General features: G+C 43.1%; 1 protein-coding gene across 1 annotated transcript in view; it reads right to left on the reverse strand.

Annotated features, from left to right (window-relative positions):
• RTN1 (reticulon 1) overlaps positions 1-4,539 on the reverse strand; it is a 117,069-nt gene extending 112,530 nt beyond the window's left edge. The window contains exon 1 of the mRNA XM_014966598.1: positions 3,952-4,539. Within this exon, the coding sequence (XP_014822084.1) occupies positions 3,952-4,141 (190 nt within the window). The 5' untranslated portion in view covers positions 4,142-4,539. The remainder of the gene's footprint in view (positions 1-3,951) is intronic.
• Between the last annotated feature and the right edge of the window lie 18,529 nt (positions 4,540-23,068).

The raw sequence follows: 23,068 nt of genomic DNA on the forward strand, positions 1-23,068 counted from the left end.
TCCAAGCAGCTTCTAGCCCCTCCTTCTCACCTTGCCTTGCTGGCACATACCACATGGGGTGCCGTCCAGTCCCATGATCATAGGACTTTCATGCCACTGAGCCACCCCAGGGGATCTCAACCAACCCCTGGCTGCTGTTCCAGAAGGGTTCCTACAGGCCATATTTGCCATCCCATGGTGTCCCTATGGACACGTCCCAGTTTTAATGCCATCTCCTGTGGAACTAGTTACCTCTCCTTTGGGCAGCTGGACCCTATCTGTGACCTGTCTTTGGAGGCAGCTGGAAATGGGCCAAGACTGCCAGGGATGTCCTGACTGCTGTGACCACTCTGAAGGCAAAGAGCATCCTGGTGAGAGCATCAGCTGCCAGGGCTCACTGGCAATTCTCTCAAGCTCAGCTACGTGGATGTAGGGACGTACCAGTGCTGCCTGTAAATCACCCTGCAGACATCCACCAATACACAAGGCTGCATAAAACTACCCAAATCCTGAAACAGGAATCACCATCTTCATGAGCTCCTGCCCTTTTCCCCCTAAATACACCTGCGCCACGGAGGTACAGTCCATTCCTACATTTTGCCATTTCTCTAAAAAGAAATCATATGTATTTATCCTGGGGAATGCCTGGTAGCCTGTGTAATAGTTTTTGAAATAATTCTTTTCAAGGAATTTTAATCACTGTTGATATATAAAAATAAATAACACAATCTATGACCAGATGGTGTGTTGGGTGACACGGGCCTCTCTTCACCAACATGCAACTGCTCACCAGCATTTCAGGACTGCTCCAGTCTCCAGCCCTTGCAAGGGCTGCCTGCAAGATCCTCTCAACCTGAACCAAATTCATCTTTGGGAAGAAGAGAAACTATCCATTTGAGGGGGAGAAACATTTTCAGCAAAACCCAGGGGCCAAGTATAAAAGCAAAAAAACCTGCTTTGTCTCTGCCCAGAAGCTACTGGAGTCAATCTTCATTGTAGCTCTGAAGGAGGAGAAGCAGATGTGGGAACTGCAGCTCCTGAGTGAATGCCCTGACTTTGCTTGAGATATCTCTGAGCTTTCTACTCCGCCTGGGAAATTTTTTTCTGCAGTCCAAATCATTGCCGATTTTGGCTGATCTGAAGAACGGGGAGTGAAATCCATTGCTTTTCATCATTCAGAAACCACTCACAAGGTTTTGACACAAGGCCAGTTTGGCTCAAAGCCGGGCCCGCGGCCAGCTTGAAAGTATTCCTGAACCTTTCAACAATCCCTGGCTGGTTTTCAAACTTAAACCAAAAGCCAAGTTCAGGGAAAGTTTGCAAATTTGTAGGTTGTATAAGAAAACTTCTGAACTACTTGAGATCAATTCCCACCATTTATTTTATTTTCATTCTGGGAGAGTCTCTCAATCTCCAAACCCTGCTCTTGCCTCGAAGAGCATAACCATGTTTTTCACAAAAAGGACTGGCCTGAGAGGTGTTGAGGAAGATACAGGATGTGTCGGGAAACTACCTGGAAAACATACCATCCAGTTCATTCTTGTTTGGATGCATTCTTCCTTGTCTAAAGTATCCCCAGGTGCCCCACTGTACAGGGAGTGTGGTAAGTTTACGGCAGTGCTGTAAGTTGCTGGAGCTAGGTATGTCCCACCGGGTCCATTCCTACAGCCTAGGAACCCCAGCCTAGAAATCCCCCTCTGAGCAGAACTAAGGAGTTCTCTGAAATACCTGACAGTTTTAGATATTAAGCAATATGACAGACCTCTTATTCAGCAACTTAAGAATATAGTCACACAGAGAGAACAGAGAAATTATTTACTACCCCCAGTGAAGGGAGCGGGAGCTGTAGCTGAGTAATGTGGAAGAGAAATACAGATGCTGCAGTGACAAACAGAACAGGAGGCTGCGTGCGCACGACTGCACTGGTTGGGATGCTGCTCCGTCTGCCGTGGCCAGCTAGACACACACACAACCACGTAACAGCTCCTTTATTAAACAGGGAGAGCAAAATGAGAAATGTTTAAAACACATTACTCCTCTTATCATATTGCTAATTTGACACTCCGTCAATACACAGCTAGGAAACACCAAAAAAGGTCTACATTGCTCACTTTATCTCTGCCTTGCCACAGATCCATGCAAACAAACATGTCTAAAGGCCCTTTGCTGAGGATTCCAAAAGCAAAAATTATTTTAATTGCTTTTCTTTTTCCTTTTCTTTCATTCTGTTTTTCTTTTTCTCTTTCTTTTTCTCTTTTTTTTTTTTTCTATTCTGCATTCTGTCAGCCTGAATCTACAGATCAGGGTAAGTCTGAAGAAGCCTTCATTAAACATAAGCCATATCAGAGTCATTCAACTTAATGAGGGTTTACACAATTTAAGAGACCGCCCCTCTTTGTTTTGTATACTAAGATTCAGCATGGCCATGTTTTTACCCGTCAGTGAACAACAAAACCTCACAAGATCCTTTCCTCCTTCTTCATGTCGTTATACTGTTGAGGAAACCCTGGAGGAGACCTCCAAACCTGGAGACCCTAATCCTGCCCCTCTTCACACACACTCCCCCCGCAGCTAGAACAGCCTAACATGACAAGCCATGTGCCTCTCTCTCCAGTAAAAAGTCACGTTTCACAACCAACCACTCAGCTCGGCGTATGAGCAGCACATCAGCAGATTAGCTGCCTGCCCAAAGCTACAAAACAGCAAAACATTTCCCACATCAGCCGATGGGCGTTTTACTACCCAACTCAGGAGCAGCCAGCAGACAGGAAAGCACCAGGGAAACATCCATGTTAAGAGCACACACACGCACAGATGCACACTGAGACCCTGAAAAAAACCCCACACGGATGGGTATAAGTGGAATAATACACATAGTCATGCAGACTGTGTTGTCTCTGGCCAGCTACTCTTTGTGCTGATTGACTGAAAGGGATTAGAAAGAACTCAGCTGTGTTTTTTACACAGCTCCTAATGCTCCTGCAGCTATTGCATAATGGAGACCAATTCCCATGCCGAACCCTGACTCTCAACTTACTCAAAACAAGTTCAGTGCTGTCAGGCTGCATAATGGAAACATCTACTTCCCAGTGAAGAGGGATCTAGATGGGCTGGGATCCACCAGCTTCCCGAGGGCTGGATTATTTGGTTATTTGGGTTCTCTGATGGGCAGCAATGGGAAAGAAAGAAGGGAAGTGTCACCAAGAAGGAAATAGAGTCATTTTTCCCCAAACATTTCTACCAGGAGCTATTGGAAGTTGAAACGTCCCGTGGTTCATTAATAGATATACACCTGCTGTTAATACATCCACTAAAAGAAAGAAACCCTAAACCAAGGGAAATCAAACACATCGCAAAAGTAAACTGAAAATTGATGACCCTGCAGACCCTAGGTAAGCTAACTGCATGTCAAGTCAAATACACCTAAAACAGCAAAAGGAGGAAAACACAGCAACCAAAAAGTCCACAATTAAATGGTTATGCCTCAAAAGCATGCAGAAAATACAAACACTTCAGAATAGGCACTCCATTAAAAGCTACATGTTGAAATAACGTTAAGAGGCCACGCAGGGATTCCGGGTGCATGGGGAATAGCTGAAGTAACTCCTTTGAGATCTGCCACTCCAGATGTGTACAGGTGTACAACAAATGAGGATAAAGTCCCATCAAGTCAGGCATCCTCCAACATTGGACTGAAATCTGGGTGTCCTGTGTCTAGCAAACTGCAAACAGCTTTAGGGAACTCGTCTGGGTCCTGCATCCCCCCTCCCCCACATCAGCAAAACGATTTATTTGCAAATACCACAATTGCTGATTTTCTGTTTTCCTATATGCGCTCACTAACTCGTTAGGAAGGTTTCCAAGCAGCCAGGCTGGGAGTAGAACCCAGGAAGGGACGGGGACGAGACAACCAGAAGATGCTGCTGCCAGGGCCCCTTTGTTGAGCATCCCTGGGTACCCCTCGCCTTTTACCTGGGGATGCAGTCGCCATGGCAACGGGCGGGTGTTCCTTGGCGGAGCCGAAAACCAGCTGTTCTCGCTGCTGAGCCCCTTCTCCATCCCGCAGCGGAGCCCCAGCTGCATACTGGTCCACCCCCTCTGCAGCCCAGTGCATCCCAGTGCCCGCCAGCAGCAGGTCCTGGGGATCTGGCGGGGCTGACATGCTGCCTGCAAGGCGGCTGCTGCTCTCCGGCTCTCAGGCTGCAGCGGGAGCCACCGAAAAAGCTGCGATGGCCACCAAAATCCGGATGGTGCTGTGGCCGCGCTGGAGTCTGGCCGGCTGTGGGGACTCGGAGCCGCTGTTGCTGCTGTTGCTGTATCTCCACTAGCGCTTATTACGCAGGTGAAAATGGCTTGTGAGTTGGTGCCTTCCAGCCCTTGCGTCACCCTGTGGCTGGCATATCACAGGGCAGGAATCTGCCAGCCTGGCTGCTGCTCTCCCCCGTTTAACTGCTTCAGCAGGGGAGGCATCAGCGTGTGTATGTAAGGGAAGAAATGCCCCCTCGCAGGCAGGCACACGCCTCCCTCTCCTCTCCTGTGATCCTCAACACAGCACACATCCCCCTCCTCTGCATCCCCTCCTCTTTAGAGCATCCCACAGAGTGCCGCAGCCCAGGCATGGCAGCGTGCCCGCCGTGGGAATGCCAGCGGCTCCTCCTGCACCTCCAGGCTTGGTGGAGAGGGGAGGAGGGTCCACAGCAGAGAGCATCCTGAAACCTCCCTGTTCCCCCCCCTTTCTGCCAGCCCCCTCACCCAGCAGAAGCAGCCGCAGCCTGCTCCTGAGCCGCCTGGGTTTGCTCACCCAGTTGGCTCCGCTCTGTTTGCAGCCACACCACAGAGATGATCACAGCTTATTGCATCTAGATGACACTTGTCAAAATAAACTCACAGCAGGTGTCTGTGTGCCTTTTTTTTTTTTTCCTGTTTTTGGGTGTGCCATTGTATTTGCTTGCTTGCAGAAGCGGTGGAAAGTCTCAGAGATCCTTGCTGTTAGAGCAGCGACGGCATGACATGTAGCAAAGGTGAAAGTACAGGGCAGGATCTGTGACACTTCCCACCTGCACTGGGAACCAGTATTCTTGCCACCCTTTCACAGATGAGGAAACAGAGTCAGTTAAATGGTATGGGACCATTCCTGCATTGCATGGAGCTCCAGCAGGTCAAAGTAAGTAAGGACCGCTCTCTTGTGATACACCTCAAGCTACAAAGTGGAGAGTAATTGCCCCAGCCAGAAGACTTCACCCCCATCTAGCTCTTTGCCTGTTGCAACAATGGATCTCCATCTGTGACCTTTATGTTGCAGCATCCCTAGGCATGCTTCAGACCCTCTCCAGATCCAGCATGCTTGGGTGTGAATGCTTAAACACGTTCCTACTCTCTCCAGATAAGAGGAGAGAAAATTCAGGATAAGCCCACAATGCAAGATGAAGAGCTGCAGAAGTAGCCTCCAGCATTTCCATTGGGGTTATCTTCCCAGGGAATCGCCACGCTTATTGTCTCTCCAGTCCAGGATCTTCCTCTGGCAATCATCCTGCTCCTGCCTGAGTCCATGCTGTTCAGTCCCAGCTCCCCATGGCTCTTCAAAGATGGTCTCCCCAGCACGGCGAGGTGGAGCAGGGACAGGGTGTCCTTTTGCAGGTCTGCAGCCAAAGCTGCAAGTGTGAGCAACATGCTCAAGATTAGCCAAATCACACTGGATTTGTGAAGCATGTGAATTAAGATAAACTCTGCTGTCTCAAGCTCTAAGCAGTGCGCTGTGAATTCAGATAAACTCTGCTGTCTCAAGCTCTAAGCAGCCAGGGTGATTTTAAAGAATAAGAAGTTATTCTGTTTGGGGTTGCACGGTACAATTCTATTGTGGAGATACTGCAGGCTAAGACCAGCGAGATTTGGCTTTAAAAGGGGCAATCACATGACAGTTTCTATATTGTCATGAAAAAAACACTTCAGCAGTAGCTATAAACCAAGTGAACTGTCTTCTGTCTGCCCTGTAAGCTCTGACGTTTGTTGGACAGCTTCTGGTTCATGACATACCGTCATCTACTGCACTTGTACGTGCAAGGTCCCATGGACTGTGGAGGTTCTGCCTGCCCTGACAGCCACACTCCAAAACTCATGGTGTAAGTTGGCGAGTTAGTACTTGAGGCAGATCTCAACAGACAGTGTGCCCGTAACCACCAATAACTTCTTTCTTGTTTTGGGATCCCTAGTGTGATTAACTGCTGAAAAACAGTGACATCAAACCCACCTCTCCCTTTTCTGTGCTTTGCACCCTGTTTCAAGATCAGTAATCATTATACAGGTGCCGTTTTACTTTCAGGGTAACATATGCTCTAACACAGCATGCAAGACCATCTGGCCTGGAACCAAGAAACTACTCCAGACCACTTGGCTGAAATATGGCCATCCAGAGGGTAAAAAATACCAGTGAATCTCCTATTAAGCCACTGCTTTGTTAAAACAATTACAGATGTGTCACACAACACAGACTACGAAAATCAGCTTTGCTTGTGAGTGACTCCCAGGTAATCCATACTCCAAAACACCTGAGAACATATCTTTGATACCAGCATCAAGTGTTTTGATTGAGGGTACCGCTATGGAAAATGCTGTCTGAGCCATGCAGCTCCCCTGAACCCCCCTTCCTGTGAACACTGACTCTCCTGCAACTCACACATAAAGCATTTATTAATTAAGCATTATTTAATGTCTTCATGGAACAGAGGTGAAAATATGCCCCTCCGGTGGGCTCAACCTGCCTTATGTGCACAGGCTCATAGGATTTCCTTTATTTGTGTATGTCAAGATAGGACGGTGTTTGCTGTAGTTCAGTAGCATATGATTTTAACCATCATGTTTCTACTGCCAAATCCTCCACCTAAAGCTCACCTCATGAGCAAAGGAGATGAATTTACCTAATTCATGGTTCCCCTTTTGACAGCTACCATGTCATGCACCATAGACTATCTGATTCCGGCAAGATTCTGATGACTTTGAAGTTACTATTAATGACGTTAATGATATACAGTATGTTTTCTAAAATATGTCTTCTCATAGATGTTAATACAGGTCCTTGTTCAGACTCCCCAGTTTTCCTTTGTGTCCATCACTCTCTGAGGCAGCCCTCTGATACTATTTTTGTGGTTTGGTAATGGACTAGATGGCTCAGGAGAAGGCCTGTAAGGCCACCAAGCCCCTGAGAGTTTTGCTGTGTGAGCAATATGTGATCACAAAGGTCTTCCAATAATGCAGCATCATCAGAATGTGTGCACGTACACTAGGAATGATTCATTTCTACAGACCAAAAAGGTTATCATCTGAGGGTTGCTGGCATGAACACAAACAGTTTTACTACAGTAAAAGACATAGAGGCAGGAGTGTGCTCTGCTTATTGAAGAGAAATTGGGACAGTCAGGGACAAGTACATAAATACAGAAAAAAAAAGTGGGTTTTGCTTCAGGGATCCCAATTGTAGTGCAACCCAGGGCTTTATTTCACCAGTTCCTGCACAGTCCCCAGGTGACCTGGAACAGTCTCATGCAATTCAATCAGCCTTGCTCATCACCACGTAATATCGTGTGGGAAACTAGAGGTCCAATTTCAAACCTTGGATACAAATCCTGGGCTCCCACTGACCATCACAGGTGTGGTACATACATTTCTAATAGCAAAGCTTTGGTTTGCCAGGATGAAAGAAAAAAAAAAATCAAAAGGAACAGCAGGACAGATACTCAGAAAGCTTGATCAATCCATTTTGCAAGATTGTACAGAAAACTTTGAACTTGGCACAACCTGGGCTGTCATGTTTAAGGTTAAGTCACTAGAGATTTTACAGGCTTTTTTAAGATCCCTGCAGGAAGACCAGGCTGGATGAAGATTTAATCAAATGTGTGTGAAAGAAGTGTGAATTTAAGTAATAGGACAAAGGAACAAAGATGATGATTTTCTCTCTGTTTTCAATGAATTTACAAAAGCTCCCAGTAGTTTGCATTGTATTCTGTTGCAAACTGACTTGCGCAGAGCTCGTCTGTCTCTGCTCGTTGGTTTTTAATTCTCTCTCTCTTCCCTTTGGACATTCTAAGTCACTGAATGTATGAAGTCTGAAAACATACACACAAATTGCTTCTCTTTCCATTACAGCCCTTTGTGCTCTGGGGGTGATGTACGCCGCTGGGCCAAAGTGACTTTGAACCTCGAGGGGATTTTTGGTCTCAGATGTAACATTACCGGCAAAGTGCATAGGACCTGGCAGGGTATATAAAGTGATTCAGCAACAGAAAAAAAAAAAAAATCATTTCCTCTTCCTTGAGGATTTATTCTTCAGGTTTTAGAATAAATTAATTACAATAGGAAAAAGCAAAGCATAAAAAGAAAAGTGGCTTCTGATATAAATCGGAAAGCAAAGACAATTAAAACAACCTCCCCCTACCCCATAGCAAAGACTCCAGCTCTGTAGCAGTTATGGGTCTGGTTTTCAACTCACCACATCTGCACTGCAGATGAAAACACCTGGTTTCCACACGTGTCTCGTACCCTCTCCCCCGTATAGGCAAACCTCTGGGAGTGTATGACGGCACTGTCCTGGCCAGCATGCACGGATTTCCTTCCCCAGCATGCAACCAGATCTCACTGGGACACAGCCAGGCAGAAACCTGAGAAGCCATGGCCGTGGGGTAAACCAGGCACAGCCTGCCCTACCAGGCACAGGGAGCCATCATGACTCCCGAGGCAAGGCTGGATTTTTGGTAAGAATAACGACTCCTCCTGGACAAGCCAAACTGCTCAAAACTGTCACTACAGAGAGGCAAACAGCCTGAGGGAAAAGCAGGCACACGGTGGTGGCTCTCCCCACAGCAAAGGCCATCCGTCATCTTTCAGTCCACCAAAGATCTCTTGCACAGTGGTCCTTCTGAGGGAGACCCTTGGACCTTCGCTCTTCATACCTTCCCCCTCTTCATCTCCAGAAGGTCTAGCAATGAAGCAGGTCCAGAAAGCCTCTCCGAGGTCCTTTTCATCTGCTCCTCTCACTGCTGCAACTGCCAAGGCCAATGCTTCAGACCTGTCTGGAAATAGGTACCCCAACCTCCTGCAGAGCTTCAAGGCATCATCCTCCTCCTTGCTTGTCCCAGGAGCACTCCTGGGACCCACCAGCCAGGCTCCTACCCAGCACTGCTTTGTTACCTGCAGTAAGTTTCTGCATCACCCAGTGGGTCTTAGATCCAATTTTGCTCCGGAACGCACAAGTTTTCCAGTGCCAGAAAAGCAACAGCAAAACTGGTTAAGCCCAGAAAAGTCAAAAGTTTGAGTAGGGGTGTGCTCTCCTTCGTAACAAGCAGCTGTGGAGATGAGACAGGTACACCGCAGCTCTGAGAGTCATCTCCTGGCCAGGGCCATCTCTCACCACATGCCGTAAAACAAGGAGACTGGTTCAACTGGGACCCGTAGTAAGTGCAATTTCAAATACCAGAGTCTAAATAGTAGCATTTTTACTGCATATTACGTAATGTAAATTTCCTTCACTTTCAAAGCTCCCAGCCCCAGTCTCTAGCAGCCAGTTCATTGCTCCGAGGCCTGCCTGCTTACAGCAATGATACAGCAGTAAATAAAGTCCCTTCCTGGCCCTTTAATTCCTACATCACGCGAGAGCTTTCAGCATCTCTAGCCCTCCAGTTGCAACGAAATGTGATTAAAGGTGGTTCCTTCCCGGGTAAGCCTGGCTGACTGCTCTCTGTCTCACCCCCTCCACTGCTGGCGGGGGTGACCACGTGAGCAGGCCCAGCCATGGGATGTACAAGTATGAGGTGTCAGGGAGAAGAACACCCACCAAGCCTCTGATGAACACAGCCTGTTTCTCTCTCCTTCCCAGCTTCAACCTCTCTGCAGAGAAGGAGAGCTGAGCAGAGTAGACAGGTGAGTAGGTGGAAGCTCTGCATATGCAAGATACATTCAGTAGTGGCCTAGTTTCAGCAGCGCTCGGTAGCCGAATTGCCATCCCAGTGCTATGTCTGAAAGGCTCTGCATTCACCTCTAGAATATACGTCGACTGAAATGGCTCCCTGTCCTGAAGGACACTGGACTGGGAGGCTGCATCTGAACGCATGATCTTAGTTGGTGATATTATTTGCAAGTGCATCCTCCCTGCAGCAGCAGGATCTCTGCATGCTATTCCAAGTGTTGTTCACAAGCATCTTCAGAACAGTAATCTTTTTCTTTTTTTACAGTACTCACCCTGGGAGACCAGCCCAGGATTATTAGAAGGAGAAGCATTAGAATTTGCCCTATCAGAAATTCCCAGCTGCACACAACAGGACTTCCTTCTTCAAGCCCTGGCAGAGCAGTTTCAGAGGCCAGTCATCACTGAGAAAAAAAAAATCAGACTGATACCAGGGGATCTGGTGCTATTTAATTCCACTGCTAATGATCCAGCTGAAGAGACAGTATCAGAAAAGGCAGTCTGTGTGAGCTCTGAACAGATCATACAGTGGCCAGAAATTCATATAAGCAGTGGTGTTGATACTGGTAAAACAGCAAAAGTAAATAAAAAATAACTGCAATAAAAATATCCACAGATTTGCTTTTGGGAGAACCTGAAGAAAGTGAGACAAAGGTCTTACCAGACTTGCTTCCACCATAGCTCAGTTTGGTTGGTACCCAAAAGGTACATCCAGCTTCCAGAGAAGCAAGATCAATTTTCTTTAAGAATTATCATTCCCTTGCATTACATCAGAAGGTATTTGTGCACTGTGCACTTACACAGCTCCACAGCAATTCCATTAGAGGTTAGCATTTGAGTCCTGATTTATGCTGATACAGTACATGCATTTATCACGAGTGTTCATTATGTACCATTTGCACGTCTCTGGAAACTCATAGATGCTAAAGGGTACAGCTTGCATGCCAGAGGAAACAGAAATAGCCTGATACGCTTTCATTTAGGGTTTGGCATGGCCCAGAGAGTATCAAAGAATCAGCCTATGGAGATAAGACCTGCAATCACTTCTAAAACACACAAAAGGTTACACTTTTCAGTGTAACTGAGAGGCACATCCACCATCCCTAAGACCCAGAGCTGCTGCAATACGCAAATAGACAAAACTGCAGTGAAAGGGAACACATTATTGATAGACACAATGCTTTATGCTCAGAGATAGCTCTAAGCAATTGTCACCGGGAGGTAATCAGCAATGCTTCTAATAGTTGCTATGAGGATATCTACGCGTATGCCATTGGTTCATCTAAAGACACATACGGAGAGATCAAGTTTAATGTAAGAGACCCGAGGACAAATAAGTCTGTATATGATAAAATGGAACATTGCAACAGCAGACTCAGTCTAACCTTGGTAGCTATGACTTATATTCCCCCGATGAGCCACATACTCATCTTTCTTTTTTTTTTTTCAGACCTAATTTTCTTGCTTTGTATACAAATGAGAACGAAGAACACCCTTACAGCAGCCACTGGGGCAAATCCATAAATCAAAATCAGGCTCAGAAGTCCCCATTTCTAATTATTCATTTAAATATTTCTTATGGGAAGAAGTTATCTGATCAAGAGGCCATTGCCTGTTCATTAGGTAGCTCATACCCACTCAACCCTGAGCATGGCTACTCTATTTCAAAATAAACAGCAAATAATGGATGGGTCTGATTTCTGTCTTGAGCTGGCTCTACCTGCCTACAGGTTAAGTGTTATAATACCGAATAATTAGGCTATAATACTGAATTTAACCCTTTGCCAGTCAGTGCCCACATGCCTCATCTACAATATGAGAACTGTAATAGTCTGCAGTCCAAAGTTAAACACAATTCGGAGGTGTTTGGATGCTAGAGACCCACAGATGGCTGAGTCAGGCAGGGATTGCATTTTGCCAGTGTGAAGCCAAGCTAGAGTTGTTGCGAGACCTTTAATCTTTTTTTTATTAAAATCATGAAATTAAACTGCAGTTAGCAGAAGTGCTGTAGAACCAGGCTCTATTTTATATTTGCAATTAGTCCCATTGACTTCAAAGAAGCTGTTTTTGTATAATATTTGCAGGGTTGGGATTTGTTTTTGCATTTAATTGATATATCATTTAGCACTTGATATCAGCACTTCAAAGGGAACATTATTGCTTTACATTTCAAAATCACTTTGTAGGGCATTCTGGATATCATATTATTCAAATTGGAGGGAACAACCTGCAAATTCTTACCAGCTCTACTCATCTGTGGCTTTATTTTGTGAACCAAATTTTTGTCATGAACACAAGACTACATTCCTCAAAATCTAGCTGATGCCATTGCTGAAAAAGCAAAACCATGCAGGATTAATCCCTGGTATAAATAACCACTAAAATCATCATTTTTATTCTGCATTTTGCAGTGGAGTGGGTAGGTAAATAAATAAGTCTGATTACTTGTTTTTATAAATTGTGGCATGTGCTTTTCTAATGTAACTTAACTTCTGCAAAAATCAAAACCTGAACTGAAAACAGGGCTCTGCTGGTTTCCTGTGAACAGCCCCACTGTATAATTAAAGTAATCTTCTGCCAAAAAAAAAGTGAAATCAGATCCAGGGCCCTCTGCTGGATTGTGAAGAAAATGTTACCTTCCTCAAAATGCTGAGAGGATAAACTGCCTTGGAAAATTCATAGTAAGCATCAACATACAGCTATTGGCCATCAACATTATGTTTATGAAAACACAACTACAGGTTACGACTCATCTCTGTGACAAAAAAGTGGGTTTTGCCACCCACAGGCAACATTACAGGGATGGTTTCCCAGAGTAAGGCATAAAGAATCTGTCCTTATTGTGCCCAAGAACAAAAATACAATGTCCCATTTGATATAATTTCCTCATCTGAATTCTTATCAACTCGTTACAGCAGAACATGGTAGAAAAATAGACAAGAAAACAGAAATGGGTAAGAGCCAGTAAAAGATGCTGTGAGAGGAAGTGAGCTTTTGCTCTTCACACAGCTTGGGGAGTTGGGGAGAAAAATTCAGGCAAGTGAAACAGGTTGAATATTTCCTATGCTTTACATCTGGAAGTCTTACCAACTCTTAAAGCCCTCCCTTTAAGTGCTAGGAAACATGCATGTTCACATAATCCTGTCCTTTGCACCGGGCAGCAGGAGTTTTTTGAGCTCTAGGACCTCAATCAAGAAAGCAAACTGGAGATATGTGCTCGGGGAAAAAAAAACAAAGTGAGACAAATAGGTGTCCAGGACAGCATGAGAAAACCAAACTCCAAGTGGAAGGAGGACTGTAATAGTAATAAAAGCATTTCAGGTCAGCATTGCCTTGTTCAGCTGTTAGTAGAACAGGTTTCACAAGACCTGGGCAAAATTAATTCTGGACAAAATTAACCTGGAAAACACAAACGATTCCTCCCTGACATATACACAATTATTGTGATATTCCTAAAGAGGCTTCTGAAAAGAGGGTGATCTTGGGAACTTTGACTCTCCAGCCAGGGGTGAGAAATCAAAATGAGATGAACACATAGTAAGTGTCTGTGTGATTCAAGATAGAGTTGAAAACATAAAAGTTATGAAGCAGCTGCTTGAGGTTTGACTTGTGGAAGCAGGGAGGAATCATTTGTGATCCCATGTTTTTCTGGCTTCTTAGAACATTTTCACCATTTCCTACTGGCAGCTGTAGTAAACTACTAGCTTAATTGCCTTTGTGCTTATTAATGATGGATGCATGGGGGTTTTTCCACATCTTTAAATGTTCACTATTTTATATAAAATAAGTTTTGAAGTAGTTTTGGTTAATGTGATAACTTGTGTGAAAATTAAACATTTTAAATGACACTATCTCAAAATAGTGGTTTGGAGTCTGGATTTGCATTTCCATCTCCCAGCTGAAGCAGCTCATGAGAATCAGTAAGAGATAATTCATGATTCTGAACTTGTACTTTATTGGTGAAAGTATTGCTGATAGGGTTTTGTCCAGCTCTGGTATTCTCAGTATTGAAAGTTACATCAAGTGAGTTAATGAAAAAGAAATGTAAGAACTTGAAGTCTTTTTAACTTTAATTATTCATCCACCGGTCTTGAACAGAGCCTGGAACTTCAATACTGTTAGCAACTTGATTGTATATTAAGAATAAAGGGTAACTGCTTGACATCTGTTGTGTAAGTGGGAGTGGTCAGATATGAAATACCCCCAGTGCATATTTGTTAATCAAAGAATGCAAATGTCAAGGGGGCAGATTAAAACATCTCTCCGAGGACAATGAAATTACCATGTACTGATACGCACATGACCAAATGTCAAAATGGAAAGAATCAAAACATTAGTTTGAGTTAAAATCAGAAAACTCATTTGGAGAGCTTAATTTCCCAAATACATTTTACTAAGGCTTATTTTCCATTAAAATAGACAATCGGTTAAGTTAGAATTGCTTCATTCTCTGTTAAAGATCTGTTCTAGTTCACTAAAAATACCACTGTGGAGCCATTTCCTGTTGGTGCAATAGTGGTACTGCCTAAAACATGTATTGTGCCTAGTGCCACAGTGACACTCTACAAAGGATCCGGTCTATTATTTCAAAAATGCACTAAAACTAAGCACCACTGACTGTTCTTGAAAGAGAAAAACATTTTGACCTTTGCCCTACTGTATCTTCCATGTTCCAGTCTCCATATGATCACTTTCACCATTGATCTGAAAAGAATGTTCCAGCAGCTCTCAACAGAAATCAAGCTGATATGTTTGTCATTGAGATGACAGAAGACCCTCCTATGTGCCTGAGAAAGAGGAGAGGGGATCATTGAATGTTTCTAACAGCATTATTTTCCCAAAGTGAAACACAAGATTAGATGGCAGCTTAATATTCAAAAAAAAAGCCATCTTCAGAGAGAAAAAGCAAGCTGTTTAAAGATAAAACTAAAATTAAAAGTTAATTTTGTAGCCTGCACTGGCCTATCCTTATACCTGAGGTCTAATCTTTTAAGTGCTGACTTCCATGGTTAGTATCTTAATTATGTGAACTCTCTTCAAGCCACCTGGGCTCAGGATCTGAGGTTCTTTCATAACACTTTAAGCCACATAGCTGGAAACAATGGTTCTGAAGCTCCTCTTGAAATGTATACCTCCCTGTGGGCTTCTCTCTAAGATGTAGACCCTGCTCATACCAACAACGTGGAAAGCTGACACCACTTGCCTGCAAGCTGAGGTGAGGAGGTGGGAGTCACCAGTCCAACAGCCATGATTTTTGGTCACTGTTTTCTCCTATTCAGCATCTACCAAAGAGAACCCATCTCCCTGTGTATCACATCTTTGTCAGTGGGCTCCAGTGTTTGAACCTTCAAAGCCCTGTAACATGACTCACGATGAAGATGGACCAATTAAGATTGCCTTGTTCATTACACTAGCCACTGCAGGGCATCTTGAAAGTACCTGAATTACTGCTTTATTCGGTCTTATTTTAGACAACCCAAATGATGAGTCATCCATGAGTTCCTTTGAGTAAATATTGCATAACTACTTCACTCTCGTGAAGTTTCTCAAGAAAGTATTTCTTCTCTCTCTGTCCTTCAAATGTTTATGTTCTCAAATCTGCCTTCATCTAATAATATAGAATTGCTTAAAATACAAAAATATAAGGGACTTCCTGGCTTGCCAGGCACAGTCCTTTTCTATTTCAGGCAACAATATCATATAAACTGTTCACTGTCATTTAAAAATAAGGTAGAGTGTTCTGTCCCTCTCATTTTCTACTGGAAAGTTGTTCCAAAAATTTCCTTCTCTTAGGACTAGCCAAATTCTTCTAATTTCCAGCCTAAATGTATTCAAGGCCAGTTTACAGCCATTTGCTCTTGTGCCAACAGTGCACTTTAGCTTAAACAACTTTCCCCCTCCCTGGTGTTTTCTTTGCTGATGTATTCATAGCTTCCCAAAAGTCACTCTCTATTTTCATTTTGCTGCAGGTTTTAAAAGCTGTGTATATTATTATGCTTTTTTTATCAACAGCCTTCTGATACTAGCTGCAGTGTTGTAGATGTAATTTTACCACGGTTATACCAAGAGAGACTTCATAACGTGATGCCTCTGTATATGCAGATCAAATTGACCATCCCCATTTCCATTTCAATATAGCACTGCCATTTCATTTCCTGCTACTGTTCACTTAACCTCTGCTTTTCTATGTACTCACTAACATCTCTACTTGCAATTGAGAGCAGGAATATGGGGAGGAGGAGGGGCAGGGCAATTCCCAGATGTATCAGCTTACAAGAGAGAGCTCTTTTTATAAAGCTAATTTCCAAATTCCATTTCCCGGCTGCTCTTTTTTGTCCCCAACTGGTGTGTGCATCCCGTTCCTGGGCTGGATCATTTACATATTTTAGAACTGTCCCTTTAAAAGTTCTCTTATAGATAATGGAAATTCATCCATGAAGGGTAGCACTAATACAGATTTTCTCAGCCCAGCTCAACTGACTAGCTATTGTCACTGTGCACTATCACAGTCATTCCAGGAGCACATCATCATTAATTAGGACTGTAACTCCAGTCTGTTGTGTGCCTCAGACAACTGCCCACACTGGCCTGGCAGTGTCTTCAAAAACTTTTCCAGGACGCATCAAGGAAAACAAATTCTACGGCTCTTGTATCCAGGAGCTAATTAAAAATCCTCCCCGTTTTGCCGGGCGCCGAGCATTAGGACAAGACATGGCTAAACTGTCCAACACTCCCAGGAGTCAAAAAGGGTTGTAAAGTCTGCTCAGCCAGGAGCTATGCTGCTGGGAGTCTCAGCTGATCCAATGAGTTCATTATAAAAACTAAAGACAGATAAAGGGAAAGAAGAAAGGAAATAAAGTAAGAATTTTAAACAGCCATAATGGGTGAAGTCAAAGGATTGATCAGGATCCTGTCTCTGAGAGGGTCCAGTTGCAGCTGATTAGAGAAAGTGCACACAGAGAGGGTAACCAGGAGCGAAACCCTCCTTCCTCAACACATCCTTGCAAATTTCCTGCAATCATTTGCTGAAAGATTTCCCAAGGCAGATACTGAAACCACATCCTTCTTTTTAACCACCTTTGATGGAGGTATATCCATAAATTTGTCTAATTACATTTTTAATTCATTTATGCTTTCAGCTTCCATGACATCCTGTAGTAATGAGTTCCACAATTTAATTACAGGCTGCTCAAAGAAATGCTTCCTTTTGTTTGTTCTGAACCTGCCTGACAATTTCATGATGTGCTTGTATAGTATGAAATAATGGCTATTGTTCCATATTTACATCTTCATGACACCTGTGTGGTGTATTTTTTATATAGAAATATATATTTCATATACCTCTGTGATTTAGTCATCAGATTCCCAGGGGGAGCACTTCTATTTAGACTTTCCCTGTATGGAAATTATTGCACATTGCCGGTCATAAGTACTCTCCCCTGAGCATCTTCTAGTCATATTTTAAAAAAAACCTTTGTGAATGAGGAACTGGGAAGAGACCAAACGGTTTGCACAATGTAAGGTGTGGATACACTAGGGATTTGCTGCTGCAGTGTGATGTTTTATTGCCGCCGCCGCCCCTGCAGTGGTTTCTAACTTTTTGTCTGATGTTTTCATTGCTCCCAAACACAAAACTGATCTTTTCATTGACTCTGAGATCTTTTTTTCCTGAGACGTGATAGCTAATTTAGAGCTCACTGGTGCATGTCTGTAGTCACAGCTATTTTCCCTCATGGGCAGCAGTTTGCAGTTATCGCTATGGAGTTTCATCTACTGTTTCACCATCCAGTTGCTCATATTTTATGAGGTCCCTTTTGCAACTCTTTGCAGAGAGCTTTTGTTTTTACTAACCTGACTAATTCTGCATCATTTGTAATCCTTCTCACATCAGTGTTCTCCGTTTTCCACATCATTTATGAGTAGCAGCACATGTCCTCCCTGAACATTACTGGGAAGACACATCCACTGAACACTATGCCCCCTGTGCCCCCTCTTTTCAGCCATCATTTCCCACTCTCCTGCCCCTCAGCTCATTAAGCTTCCCCCCTATTTCCCTCCCTCATGCCCAGCTTGCTAATTCTTCTCACAGCATTAAATCTCTGCTCCAGAACTTTGCTGTGACAGAGATAATTTTAGCCATTTGTGTCCTCTGGTTTTGGAAACTCTTCCCTTTAGGGAGCACGGTGGCATCAGCCTGCTTCAGACCCTGACCTCCCACCAACAGAAATATCCCTCTGTATATGCTGCAGCCGTTGCTCCTGCTCTGCAAGGACTGCCATGTCCTGACTGGACTGCACACTGTGTGGAGAGACCACACCACACACACACAGCCAAGAAGGACACACATCACACGAACCCTAAACTTAGGTATGCATGAAGCATCTCCATGTCTGCTAACTTAACCCTTGCTGCATTCATCTTTCTCTGGTGGCGTGGTGAGTGACAGAACTCCTTTTTCACAAAAGGATGAAGATCACCTCTCGCTGATTCTATCTAGTGACACTTGGGTCCTGTGGGAGAGGCTGGAGATTAGGGTTTGCAGCTTCGCAGGCATGTCCCAACAGCTGGAGAGGCTGCCTTGATTTTTTACCAACTCTCTTAACAGAATTTTGGCCCATCTCCTCCTCTTCTGGTGAAACAGTAGGCAGAAGGGCAACAGGATCTAAACCACATAACCAACCTTTGAGGCCAGCTGCAACCCCAGAAAAACTAGAAACTGAGAATACTGTGTAAACTAATGCTAAAAGAAGTTGTTGCTTTCTGCCTGGCTTTCACCCAATTTGGACCTCTGATACCTCTTTTGGTGACTGAAAGCCTGGAGGCATTAGAAAGGGACAGAAAGAAGAAATTGGTTTTGCCAAGTGTACTGCCAGTGCCAAAGCTCACTGCAGTCAGTGAGCAGTGAATTTTTTAACCATTGAACCAGAATTTAGGAGCATGTTGCACACTGCTGCTTCCCCATCCACACATTGCCAGTTCCTGGTTTGTCTCTCACACCATCTTCTCATAAATAATCCTCAGGGACACATGTCATCATGCAGGCAGATTAATTTTGCCATAACTTTCAGTAGAACAGATCAAGACAGTGTGGACTGTGCTTGACGTTTCCTCTCACAGGATGTATCTGGATAAGAAAATCAACATGGCTGATTCTTTCCCCTGCAGCAGCAGCAGCAGCATTCATCTGCATACTCCTGTGCTTTCTGTAACCAGTTTGATTGAGGCAGTACTATATTACACTTTCAGTAATACCTGTCAAAACAGTAAACTGAGATTTGTTTTATTGGAAAACTGAAGACCTTACTTGATCAACGGCCAGTTTCACTGTATGATCTTTTACAGATGTTACCACTCTGACAGTGACAGTCCCCCCACCCAAATCCCCTTGAATTAAGTTTTGAGAGGTATCTTTTTCAAATACACGTTCCATCAAATACAAGGCAGACTTTAGATTCCCCTCATTCCATTACATTTTTTAATTCTATTATAAAAGTAATCAAATCTGCCTTGCAAGAGAGAATCAGTCTAACCCAATGCTAGTTCAATATTTCATTATCATAATGAAATTTAACATCTTTCTCATTCTTTCCCCTCTATTTTGTTCAGTATTTCCCTCAAAATGTGAGGACCTTTTTGGAAGAGAAAAGTTGCTGCCCAAGCCTGTCTTTATTACCTCTGTGGCACCACAGTTGTAGGTCTGTCACACTGTGAAAAGTTGCTGGGGCATGGGGTTGCCTTTTTAATGCATCCTTTGTGGTTGACCAGTAAAAGATCCAAATAACAGTAACAAATTAATTAACCTCTGTCCTCTACTTTTGTAGTCTTGAGGCTCAGAGCTTGTCTTTCAGCCATGCTAAGACAGTCCTTAAGGCTTTATTCATTACATGCTACCACCATTATAGTGGTGGTACCATACACTTCCTCTGTGGCTTTATTCATTGACATCATGAGTCAGTGAACATTTTAGCATCCCATTATCTTTAAATATCTGAGTATTTCTGAAGTTAAGCTTGATGTAAAATTTCATACAAATTCGGCCCTGCACTAGCTTTTCAGCCTCCTTCATGGTTTTCCTAATTGTTTTCAAACATCTTAATTGTTACAAATTGCAGCATGAAAATTGGGAAGAAATTACTTTCCAGCATGGCTTTGAATTCTTAAAAGTACATGTGTCACAGTCGTAAATCCAGTGCATTGGGCTGTAAACAGCAGACTGTTAGGTCTCAACTTCTTCCAGCACAACTATTTATCATATGTATCTTTTTCCCCCAAATCTACAGAGATATGACAAAAACAACTACTCACATATATTTCCCAGTAAGTTATCTTATCCTCTTACCCAATTTTATCTAACTAGTTATTTTTTACATTTTTCTCTAGATTTCTCTTTTCCTTTCATCTTTTTTTGCCGTTAAATATTTTCTGTTTTCTTCTTTCAACATACAAACTGTATGCAAAGAAATTAGGTGTCGGCTATTTCTCTTGCCTTTTCTCCTCTTACTGTGGTTCCCTCCAGACTCCTCCTATTTTATTCTCCCTCTGTTTATTATCTCACAGCCACGACTGTTCTCCACCACTCTGGTAAAATGGTCTTACCCATGACTTTCAACGTTCACACTCCCTTTACCTTGTCTTTGCAGAATCTATTGTGCTGTGTAATTCCTTGGAGCTGTACTGAAAGAGGGCTCTCATCACCTAGAGGGTATATATAGACCATATAAATAAATATTCATTAATCTGAAGCAGCTGTCTTCAAGCATTTAAAATACATAAACATAGCCATTGGAGAAACAGAAACTTGGCCACCTTTGTCTCTGAAAGCACAGACAACGTAAGCCTTATCTAGAAGGCCTCATTAAAAAGGCTGCTAATTAGCATATCTTTCCATCTTTTATTCATCTGTTGGAATAAATTTGGTCTGTGGGAAGCACAATAAAGAAACAAATCTTCATTATGTCTACTTTCCCTCTTAATCCCAGAAAGCACTACTGCTGGCACATGTGTGTTGCTGTCGATAGCAACCCAGCCTTTGCTGCTGTTGTTCTAGTGAGCTTCTTATTAGGAGTTTACCTTAGTAAAAGAAATCATTTGAATCACAGCTGACCCAAGATGGGGTCAAGAATATGATGCAGTACTACAACCAACATTCTGGGGAGCCACATTGCATGCCTTCTGCAAGAAGTAAAGCACTATCAGCTCAGGACACTCCATTTCATTTTTGAAGCAAAGAATGTGTCTTTCTCTTTTTCTGATGAGGAAGAGTTGGTTCTATTGGTTCTGTGATATCTGATGTTGAAAATTTCCTGTGTACACCCTTTTTCTGATGAGAAAGAGTTGGTTCTATTGGTTCTGTGATATCTGATGTTGAAAATTTCCTGTGTACACCATTTCCAGACCCTCATCTTACTATGTCTGCAATCATCAGTAACAGTAACACCTGGATCTCCTTGCTTTTTTAAATGCAACTGGTAAAACAACAGGAAATAAACATCAGCCCCAACAAACAGTAAAATAAAGGAAAAAAAAAAAACCAAAAAAACAAAGAAAGCAAAAACCACACATGGCCTAGTGCCAGTCAACATTTTTTCCCAAAATGGGGTAAATCATGGGTGTGGGTCTCAGTAGAGAATTTCCAGCCAGTACAACCAAGAAAAGAATTTCTCTCACTAGTGTTAGTGATACTTATGTTTTGGAGGCTTGTGATACATTAAACTGTTCAAAACTATAAACTGAGGGGTTTCCCCTCTATCACAATAATAAGTCAAAAGCATACTCATTCCATTTCCTGCTATCAACCTTCAGTTCACAAATTTGAACAAGGAATGTAACAAAGGGTTATAAACATGCACAAACCGTTCAGAGAAATGATGGAAGCTCCTGACATAGCCAGCTGAGCCTTAAAAAAATTGCAGGTTCTTGCTTTCCTACAGCAAAATCTAAAAGGCAACGTAATATCAAAGTACCATTGAGCACATTACTATTTTCTCTTACACTCACTCACCTTCTCTGCTTATTGGGATTAACATTTGCCATTAGTCTTCGGTTTTGGAATTTCCTTTGCCAGAGGCTTTTAAAAACAGGTTACAGAAACAGTACACAGTGAGGTTTGGAAAAAGTCCATTCTTACTTGGAACAAAGGGGTGAATTAGGTGACTTCTCAAGGTGCTTACTAGTCTTGTTTCTGCAATTCAGGGGAAAAAAAAAGTTTGATGAAAAAAAGAAATACAAGAGAAATATATATATTTTTTTTTTAAAATTATTTCCTTAAGCTGGTTACGTAGGAAGTCCACTCCATGCTTAAAACAATGTGTTTGATACGGAAGTCTTATAGCATCCTTGTTCTGTGAATTATGTTCCTAGATCTCTTAATAAAAACGATGTTTTTCTCATTATATCTCTCAGACTGGGATGATCTGGCTTGGCCCTTTTTCATCCATTCAGACAGACCAATTAAGGTACTATTTCATCCTGGAAAGCTGACTGCACTTGTTCCAGTCCAGCAGGTTTTCAATTTCCATTGTGCCTCAGAGACAAGAGATATGCTAGTCACCATGGGAAAATGCAAGAAAAGCAAAGCAGGTAAAGATTCCTCACTGCACTTCATTGTTGCTTTCAAGTGCAATTCTTTTGCCTCAGATACTAGACAAAATGTTCCAATGCTACTTCTGTGGTGCTTCATGTTTCCTAGAGACCTCTGGTGACTGACATTACAGTTATGACTGCAGAATATGCTCAGGAACGCTCTTGAATATTTTTGTTTGCTTCTCCCTACCACTTTGTAACAAGTGATCCTGATCTCAGTATAACCAGGCTCTAGGAAATACGTTTCGTAAGGATGCTTCATAAGACTGAAATGATTCTTTCACACACGCTCTGGTGTGGGTTTAATGCCGTGTGCCTTGCCAATAGCAGGCAAGAATATGGCCATAAAGCAGGTCTGGCTTTCAGCAGGCACAAAAGTACCATCATTCCATGGGATTCAGTGGAGCTATAGCAGTCCACACAGAGTGCAGATTACAACAAAAACGAATTCCCCTGTGACTTCACAAACCTGTAATGACACCATGTCCCATGAAAGATTTACTTTTGTCTCAATGGAGATTGTTCAGGCTCCTAATGCATAGAGATAAGAGAAAG

The sequence above is a fragment of the Calidris pugnax genome, unplaced genomic scaffold (assembly GCF_001431845.1).
Source record: "Calidris pugnax isolate Ruff unplaced genomic scaffold, ASM143184v1 scaffold74, whole genome shotgun sequence".
Taxonomy (NCBI): domain Eukaryota; kingdom Metazoa; phylum Chordata; class Aves; order Charadriiformes; family Scolopacidae; genus Calidris; species Calidris pugnax.